Here is a 9,762-nt window from a genome sequence, read left to right on the forward strand (position 1 = left end):
TTGATTATTATTTTTTAATTTAAGTTGAGCATGCGATAAATAAAGTATTTACATTTTAATGAAGACCACAAAAAATATTTGGATGATGTAAATATTAGAGACTTCATTTTCTGTGCCAGATCTACAAACAGATATTTATTTTATTGATTTTCATTGTGATCGACCAACACAGTGATCCATTAACGTGAAGTGGGAATTATTCATGCTTTTCAAAAATATTTCCAAATAAATATCGAAAACATGCATTTTTATTTAGCCCCTTTTACTCTGATGCCCCTAGATATAACCCAGTGTTACCCTCAGAAATAACCAAATTATGAAATATAATTTTATAATTATATTCAGGGAAAATTCAGGAAAAGGTCTAGCAAAATGTCCAATCTGGCCTAATTTGTTCTGATTCAGATGTATCAATAATGTTTGGTGAGGAGGAATTTCTCTCTTATACTGGTAAATAACTGAATTTTATACGGCTCATACTTTATGAAATAGCTCATTGTATTTGATAATGATTATGAATATCCCCACGTTTTACAAACAAACGAGGGAATTAATCCAGCTTTCGTCGTTTATTGAACGTTTATAAATTACAGCGGCTGCAGTGCGTCAAAAGCAAAGGGGGAAATACCACCAAAAACAAGCCAAGAACAACTCAAGACCGCTGCTTTTCTGCTTTTGCTAGCACTGCGTCGGTTTCACGTCGCACGCAGACCCGTTGCCGTGGCAACCGAAAGACAACAGCTCAACTGAGCCCACAGAACAGAAATCACGTTCAAGGAAAAATCAACACTAAAGACCACAAAAAACATTTATTACACACAAAAAAGTAGGTAAAAAAATAATAAAAATAAACCCAAGTGTATTATTATGTTCTCAGGCATGATGTTTATTTTGGGATTATAAAGTGATCACGCTAGCTAAACCGAAACATATCGAACTGCGCAGCACATATTATAGTGTTAACAATTAATACTAAAATATTGCGTCCCCTTTTTCAGATTCTTTACATGATTGTGCAATTTTTCCGACCACCAATATTCCCGACTCAATGCATAACAATGTTAGAGGAGTTACAACCCGGTAATATCACCGGTACCGCTACCATCCCTGAACGTATCCAGACCGAGTCAGGTCACATTGTGTTGCATTCAATGTTGTCGGAAAAAAGAGTTTCAGGTTCTTAATGTCCGATTTCCCACCCCAGTAGATTTACCCCAGGTTGGACGACTACATAAAATATGGAAAAGTTAAAGAATATGAGTACTTTTACAAAATGAGTGGCATTATAATTTATCCAATGTTATCTTTTCATTTGAAATACTTTGATTTGGTGCTTTTAGTAAAAAGAACTGGGTTTCTCTTGAAGTAAAAGTTCTAAACAAAGGCACTTTATACACCAAGAGCAAGACATTGTATAATTTCTCAGTGTTTGCAGCCATCTGGCGCAGCAGAAGCAGTGACTCAAATCAAATGAACAAAGGCTGTGAGAAACGTTGCTAAAAGACTAATATGGCAGGATCTGCTCTGCAACGTAGACAACACACAGGACAAAAAACCATACAGATATTTAACAACCTCCCCCCCCCCACCTCCAAAAAAAAACACAGGAATATTTTGGAGAAACCAATAAATCTAACTGTAATGCTTTTGGACTGTAGGGGGAAGCAGGAGTACCCAGAGAGAATCAAAAAAATCACAAAGATAACATCCAAACTGCATGCAGAAAATCTATTATTACCATTAATGTCTTGTTTTCTCACTAAAACCAGGAACCAGGAAGATAGAGCACATAACACCAGTTTTAAAGTCCCTCCACTGGCTCCCTGTAGCTCAAAGAATAGACTTTAAAATACTGTTGTTAGTTTACAAATCACTGAATGGCTTAGCACCACAATACATTAAAGAGCTGCTGTTGTTGTATCAACCTTCCAGACCTCTCAGGTCTTCCGGTTCTGGTCTGCTCTGCATCCCCAGAACCAGAACCAAACGAGGAGAAGCAGCTTTCAGCATCTATGCACCACAAATTTGGAACAAACTTCCAGAAAACTGTAAAACAGCTGAAACACTGACTTCTTTTAAATCTCAACTAAAAACCCACCTGTTTAGAATTGTATTTGAAATGTAATCAATTACAAATTTACTGATGGAACTTGACTTAATGCTTTGTTTTGATTATTGATTCTATATTGCATTGTGATTCTGTGTTTGTAATGATGTAAAGCACTTTGAAATGCCTTGCTGCTAAAATGTGCTATACAAATAAAATTTGATTGATTGATTGATTGTAATAGTATACCGTATACAGTGTACAAACAAAAATTTCCCAAGCATTTGGTAACCTACTTTAAGTTGTTACACAAACTTGAAGAAAAGCAGCCCAATTTTCACAATATCACAGTTCCAGAAGTGTTTGTGAATATTGACTGAGTCAAAAGTTTTGTTTGACTTTTGAAACTCAGACATTTCCAGTTTTTTTTTTAGAAAATTTCTGATACAAATCTCAAAATTTATTCTTTTTTTTTTAAGACAATTTTTGACTTCTGGGGTGCAAAAATGTTCTTGTTTTTCTAGAATATTTCTGAGATTAATCTAAAACTTTCTGAATTTCTTTCAGCAAATTGACTTTTGGACTTCAGAAATTTCCATGGTTTTTCTAGAATTTTGTTTTTTTAGATTAATCTCAAAATTTTGGAGTTTTCTTTTTTTAAATTTTGTTTTCTGGAGTTCCTAGATTTCCTTGATTTTTCTAGAATTTCAAAGTTTTTTCTAGAAAATGTTTTGGACTTTTGTAGTTCAGAAATTTTAACATTTGATCTGGAAAATTTGTGAGATTAATTTAAAATTTATGAATTCTCAGATTAATCTAAAATTTTCTGATGTGGCAAATTTCTCCTTTTCATATCTGCAATTATTATTTCAATTATGTTTTGTTATAAAATGTTGTAGAAATATTGCAGGTTCTGTACCATCAAACAAGTAAATCTAAACATGACTTGGCAAATATAAAATAAAAGTTAAGGTCGCTGTGTGTGAAGAGACAGAAAGGCCACAGTTGTGAAATCTGAAGGTCATGACGAACTCTGCTGCAGCTACAGCGCCCCCTGCTGGAGCTCAGTCTCCTCTCCTTCCCCGCATCGGCTCTTAGCTCGATGAGTCAGCAGAGGTGCCGCTCAATAATCTCTGATCAAAAGGCCATTTATGACCACGACTAAAACAGTCTGCGAATGAAGCACAGTCTGTTTCTGCATTTTATATTTTGACAGAGAAAAACAAGCATTTTTTGATGAAGCAACATGGACCGGTTCCGAGGATTGTTTGTGAAACTGGACCAGAACAAGGATGGGTTCATATCAATGGCAGAGCTCCACGAGGAGATGAGGAAACATGGGATCATCTCAGGAGATGGAAAGGTCCAGGTAACGTGTCTTCAGGTGTGTAGAGTGTGCATGGAGATAAATGATCCATTTTAAGAGTTATTTCCTTGTAGAATATCATGGAGTCTTATGATAAAGATAAAGATGGGCTGCTGGATTATAAAGAGTTTCTCAGCTACATGATGGACAGAGAGAGGAAATGGAAGATTCACTTTCATGATCTTGACAAGAATAATTGCGGTGAGTCATATCTCCAATTGAAATTGTTTATTTAGGTGAATTCAATGCTTAGCATGGCATTTAATCAGCTTTTCAAAAAGCTGTCTTTTCTGTTGGAATATAATAAACTTTCCTTTCTGGATTAGACATGTTTCCTTTACAATAAAATATGTTTGTGACTGTCAAACAGGTGAACATAAGATTGTGTTTATGGTGCATAAAGTGATCCTTGCACTTATGCAGAAACTTCTGTCGTCACATGATGACTTGTAGGAAATAACACTGCAAAAATACTAAATCTTACCATGTATTTTTGTCTAGTTTCTAGTTCAAGCATCTTACTACACTTAAAATATGACAAAACTAACTCATAAGTAACTTTAACAAGTTATAAGAGCTTGTTTAATGTCAATAATTCCTTGATATTGTTCCATTGGCAATTATTTTACTCATAACATGGAAAAAATATCTTAAGTAAAATAATCTACTTTTTATATCAATATAAAGGAATTATTTACATAAAACAAGCTCCTATATCTTGCTGAAAAGTTACTTGTAAGTTAGTTTGGTCTTATTTCAAGTGTACTATGGAATTTGTACTAGATACTAGACAAAAATACTTGGTAAGATGTTGTGTTTTTGCAGTGTAAGGAGGACAAGTGGACTCAGTGTGTGTTTGTAACTCTCTGTATTTCTTCTTTGATCAGGAGTGATTGACCAGGAGGACATCATATGTTTGTTTAAGGAGTTAGGAGTGGTCATATCAAAGCCGAATGCAAAAAAAATTATTCAAATGTAAGATTTTTTCTGCCCACTATTTCCCTTAATGGATTAATCAGTTTGGTTAGTTAAATAAGGAATTATTGACGTAAAACAAACTCTTATATCTTGCTGAAGAGTTACTTGTAAGTTAGTTTTGTCTTATTTGAAGTCCACTAGAAACTAGACCAAAATACCAAAACATTTTGTGTTCTTGCAGTGTGGGAAAAAAAGTCCAACAGTCAACATGAACAGTTGTGTTTCTGTTTTTCTGACTATCTTCACCAGGATGGACAAGGACAGGTCCATGACAGTTGACTGGGATGAATTCCTGCATTATATCATTCTAAACCCGGTGGACAACATCGGAGAGCTCGTTTCCTCGTGGAAACACAGTCTGGTAAAACCTTCAAACAGATTCTGGCATCAAAAACAAAACGTATTGGAGGGAAATCCAGGGGAAATCTCTGTGTTGGTCTTTCTGCAGGTTTTCGATGTGGGCGAGAGTCGTGCGATGCCCATCGAGTTCCCAGACAACGTGTCTGGTTTTGGAGCTTGGAAGACGTTTGTTCTGTCAGCTGGTCTGGCAGATGCGGTTTCTCGAACTGCGACGGCGCCTATAGACCGACTGAAGACCCAACTTCAGGTCAAACATTTGTTTTGGAAGCTTTTGCAGCTTTGAAAACACTCCAACATTAACGTCTAAACCAAGGGTGTCCAAACTTTTTGTCACAAGGGCAAAATCATAAAGTCAAATATAATTACCTTTACTTATTTATCAATAAACTAATCATTGAATTCTTTAATTAAAAAGCAGTCAAGTTTGTTACCGGGATGGGATGTGTAAATTATTCTAGATCATAAACGTAACAAGAGTTTTGCAGGCATGTCTTATTGTAAGAAGTTTAGCTAATTTTTTAGGTATCAATTGGGAAAGGACCCAATTCAGGCAATTCTGATCAATAAAAACAGGATTTAAAAATGCTTGCTGTATTTAACCAAATGTAATAAATTAATTAAAAGCAGGTTTCAGTGCAGGAAAGTTTGCTTTTGAGTAAAAATCACTGTACAGATGTGGAAAAATCAAGTCATTTAAAGACAAATAATTGGTGATGTTGTCAACATTTTCTATTGTAAGATTAATTTAGTTTGTGATCATTTTTTAGATAGAAAGTCTCCATTTACAAATTTGTGTAATTCTTGAACTGAAGTCAGGGGCCACACACAATCAGCTCAGGGGCCACACTTTGGACACCTCTGGTCTAAACATTGTAGTGACTTAAAAAGTTGAGTATTTCTGCGTTACAGAAACCCTTCTGCTTTGCTCTGCAGGTCCTAGGGTCCAAGGCTTTTTCCCAAGGCTTTCAGGAGCTGAGAGAAGGAGGTTTGCGGTCGATGTGGCAAGGCAACGTTGTCAATGTGCTGAAAGGTACTCCGCAGTCCACACTGCAATGTCTTATCTATGCACAGGTGAGGCCCGTCTGAGCATCTGAATAAATCAGGAATGGCTTCTTGTTTCTAAGCTGCTCTGCTTCACCCAGATGAAAGTCTACACCCAAAACAGAAGCCAGGAGAATCTGACTGTGCAGCAGCGCTTCGGTTTGGGTTGCGTCTCTGGAACGGTGGCCCATGCTGCTTTCTACCCATTAGAGGTATCAGAGATTAGAGACAACTCTGAATGTTTTATTGTTTCTGTTTTGTTCGCTGGAAGGATGTTGACTTCATTGGCACCTGTGGAAAAGATGCGCAATTAGCTTTAAAATGAATTTATCTTGAATTAAAAAATAATTTGCGTACATTTATCCTGTACGGGAAAAAAAAATCCCACATGAAAGGGGTCCAACTGTGAAAATTCACATTTTTCACCTATTTATGCTTCCATCTGGGTCTCTACTGTTTCTAAAAACAGAACAAGCGCTTAAAAAAACAATTAGCTGTTTTTGGCAACAAATTTACGTTTTTTGGTGTCTGGTTTTTAAAAAAACTAAAAAACCTTAAGTCGCAATCAGTGGGCACTGTGTTGTTACTTAGGAACCCAAGCAGAACTCCGGACCTGTTACGGAGCAACCCAAGCAGTTCCAGCAGGTTTGGTCGGCTGGTTTTAGCTCTGTACAATGGCTGCTGGAAAAGACAAGTGTTTTGTTGTTGACCCACCGTCTAGAGACCACTTGCTGGACTCTTGGTTGTGAAGGAGGCTCCACTTCTGCTTTTCAAAGCTGTATGGTCGTATAATTGCGAATCTGTTTGCAGCTATTTTTACATAAGAGTGTAAGCAGCATCTTATTTGGATATAAAGTGACAAGACGCCCTAAAACAACTCATTCTGAAAGGAACTCAAAATAAGCAGAAGTGACTAGACTAAAAATCTAATTACCTAAGAATAATTTTGTGTAAAAAACGTGTTTTTTATAGACCAGAGATATCCTAAGCTGTTTGAAGAAGCATAATAGATCACCTTCAAATATTGGTGATTTTTTTCTTGTACTCTCCACCTTCTCTATCCGCTCCATAGGTGTTGAAGGTGAGGCTGAACCTGCAGCAAACCGGCACGTATCATGGCGTTGTGGCGTGCGCCCGATCTATTTACAAACATGAGTCCATGTCGTCCTTTTACAGAGGCTTCAGGCCCAGCATCCTCTGCATGATCCCCTATGCAGGTGTGGAGTGTGCGGTTCATCAGGTGAGCCAAACTCAATCCCACAAAGATCGAACACATATATCCTGCTGAAATAAACTAATTTGCTTCTCACTGCAGTCTATCATGAGCTGGGCAAAAAGCAATCCTACCTACAGTAGCGACTCCAAGCTGTTTTTCTTCAGTTTTGTGGCTTTTGCTTCTGGGCAAATAAGCAGCTACCCGCTGGCGGTGATCCGGACACAGCAGCAAGCTCAGGGTAACCGCTGGCATCTCTGGCTGCGTTTCCATTACAAACGTGCGCAAAATGTTTGTTGATATTCCGCTAATGTGAAAAATAAAACAACAAGCAACTGCGAAACACGAAACAAAATTACATGTGGAGAAGTTTATCTTCTTCCTAATTTTTTTTGGTGGTTGGCAAAAAAAAAAGGTCAGGTAATCATTACTGCCACCTACTGGTATGGAGTGTGGTTCACTCCAGAATGTGTCTATTGATTCTTGAGAATGTGTTCTTGCATAATGCAAGAACACATAATAATGTGTTCTTGCATTATTTATTTATTTATTTATTTATATAAATAAATAAATAAATGTATTTAATATAAATTAAATAATTTATATTATTTAAAAATGGTCTCAAAACAACAATATTATCGTTTATCGCGATAACTTCTGGAACAATTTATCGGCCAGCAAAATTTGTTATCGTGACAAACCTAGTAGTAACATACGGTTGTTGATTAAGTGAAAAAACACTGTTTCCTTTGCAGTTTTGCGAAATACACTATTTTTGTTACAGCCGAAAAATCATCTCATCCTAGAACAAAACCTTTTTTTTTTTTAAATAAAAGCAATCTTTTCTTCAAAACTGGCATATTTCCATTAAGCAAATTTCTTTTCAAATTTTAAGGTTAATGGAAATGCAGCTTCTGTAACACAATTATATTTTCTGAAAGCATGTGAACGTATGATCATACTTTGGTTTCTTTCCCAGCCTTCATCTCAGATTCGCATCCTGTCTCTGGCGTGTTATCAGGACTCACCCGGATATATGAAAGGAACGGATTTAGAGGATATTATAACGGCATGGGAGCCAGCTTCGTAAGAGCGATTCCATGCACGCTAATAAACTACAGCCTGACCAGGAAATTTGAGAATATGTTTTCTTCCATGGAATCTTGAGGAACTCAAACAATTGTTTTATTTTTATGTTTCTGGTATGTTTTCTGAGTTTCAATGTACAACAGACTGGTTTCTGTTGATTAGGTTCAACTTTTAATACATCTGACCAAGAAAATAAAACCAGCATGAGGATTTGAAACCACCAAACCTGCTCAGGGCTGAAGCACGGTTGACCGAACACATATATTAACAGAAACTGTGATGATAAGTTCATTAAGGTCTGTTCTGAATGGAAATGTGCTCTGTTGGGGTTTGTTTAATAAAATTCTACCTTAAAGTGGGACAGACAGTCTTTGTTTACATGTAGATTTGAGTAATGTTTTGGGAAAAAAATTACTTTTAAGATTTGTTTTACTACTCTGTACTTTTTACTTTTACTTCAGTAATTTTATTATGAAGTATCACTCTTACTTGAGTAAAATGTCTGGATACGCTACCTTTTGTAAGGAACTTCACTGAATGTAGAACAAGCTTGTTTTAACCAAAAATTCACCAGACAAAGACCTGCAGTTTGTGTTAAAGTTTCATAAGTGTTATATTGAAAGAAACTGATTTGGAATTTTTTTTGGTTTTGTTTTGTAGCTAGGATTTTTATCTGAATTATTTTGATTTTGGTCTTTAAAAGTTAAAAGTATAAATTTATACCAAAATTGCATTGGAGAGAGTAAAAATAAATCTGACTTTAATTTCAGAACTCTGAGATTAAACATGATTACTATAATATTATTACATTTTGTTTTAAAAACAATACACATGCGGTTTAAGTCGTAATTAATATTATTTTTATTTTTATTTCAGAATTCTGTTGATTAAGTTAAACTTTTAATACATCTGATCAAGAAAATAAAACCAGCATGAGGATTTGAAACCACTAAACCTGCTCAGGGCTGAAGCACGGTTGACCAAACACATATATTAACAGAAACTGTGATGATAAGTTCATTAAGGTCTGACACATCACAATGACACAGCAAAAGATGAATGGCCTCCTTTAAGTGTACGGAGAAACAATCATTTAATGATCCTGATATATAAATCTCTACTCGGTCTAACCCCAGCATATTTATGCACTCTCCTAGAACTGTCAGTTCTCGTTCTCTACGCTCCAATAACATTATTCTTCTGCATGTCCCACGCTTTCGAACTGAAAAAGGGAAGCATTCAGTGTGTTGGCCCTCACAGCGTGGAATCAGCTGCAGTCTGAACTTAAGATGTCGGAAATGATTTCACTGGACTTATTTCGAGCAGTTCTTAAAGATAGGCAACAAGATTCTATGAAACAATGTCATTGTTTTTAAATTGTTTTTATTGTTTTATACTTGTGCATATGTATTAATTGTTTTATCTTGTAACCAGATTGCTATGTATTGCAAATCTTTTGCCCAGGTCCCTCTTGAAAATGAGATCTAGATCTCAATGGGGTTTACCTGGTTAAATAAATAAAGGAACTAGAAAAATTCCGAGATTAAACATGGTTTTTAATTGTTTTCCAACTTTGAAAACTATTAACATAAGTTTAAAGTCGAATTTCTGACTTTAATTCTAGAATTTTAACTTTAATCTAAGAATTGGTTATTAACAGTATTCCAC

The 9,762-nt window shown here is 35.8% G+C and overlaps 1 protein-coding gene across 4 annotated transcripts; it reads left to right on the forward strand.

Annotated features, from left to right (window-relative positions):
* The first annotated feature begins 3,111 nt into the window (after window positions 1-3,111).
* On the forward strand, window positions 3,112-8,475 carry slc25a24l (solute carrier family 25 member 24, like). Of its 4 annotated transcripts, XM_028019660.1 has the most exons (10): window positions 3,113-3,416; window positions 3,488-3,614; window positions 4,301-4,388; window positions 4,641-4,752; window positions 4,840-4,998; window positions 5,685-5,822; window positions 5,894-6,004; window positions 6,865-7,032; window positions 7,108-7,246; window positions 7,985-8,475. In XM_028019660.1, the coding sequence occupies exons 1-10, from the start codon at window positions 3,294-3,296 to the stop codon at window positions 8,170-8,172; spliced, it is 1,353 nt and encodes a 450-aa protein (XP_027875461.1). In that variant the 5' UTR covers window positions 3,113-3,293; the 3' UTR covers window positions 8,173-8,475. The 4 variants fall into 4 exon arrangements, with proteins under 4 accessions (XP_027875460.1, XP_027875461.1, XP_027875462.1 ...); XM_028019659.1 differs by having other exon boundaries at window positions 3,112-3,416; window positions 4,641-4,998; XM_028019661.1 differs by lacking the exons at window positions 3,488-3,614; window positions 4,301-4,388 and having other exon boundaries at window positions 3,305-3,431; window positions 4,641-4,998.
* The last annotated feature ends 1,287 nt before the right edge of the window (window positions 8,476-9,762 follow it).

Source organism: Xiphophorus couchianus, chromosome 6, assembly GCF_001444195.1.
Source record: "Xiphophorus couchianus chromosome 6, X_couchianus-1.0, whole genome shotgun sequence".
In the NCBI taxonomy this organism is placed as follows: Eukaryota; Metazoa; Chordata; class Actinopteri; order Cyprinodontiformes; family Poeciliidae; genus Xiphophorus; species Xiphophorus couchianus.

Excerpts from the sequence above, each read along its gene's own strand:
- slc25a24l (XM_028019659.1), top strand. The coding sequence starts at position 3,294 with ATGGACCGGTTCCGAGGATTGTTTGTGAAACTGGACCAGAACAAGGAT. Across the intron at positions 4,389-4,640 it reads GCAAAAAAAATTATTCAAAT|GATGGACAAGGACAGGTCCA; the intron begins GTAAGATTTTTT and ends TATCTTCACCAG. Across the intron at positions 7,247-7,984 it reads GACACAGCAGCAAGCTCAGG|CCTTCATCTCAGATTCGCAT; the intron begins GTAACCGCTGGC and ends TTTCTTTCCCAG.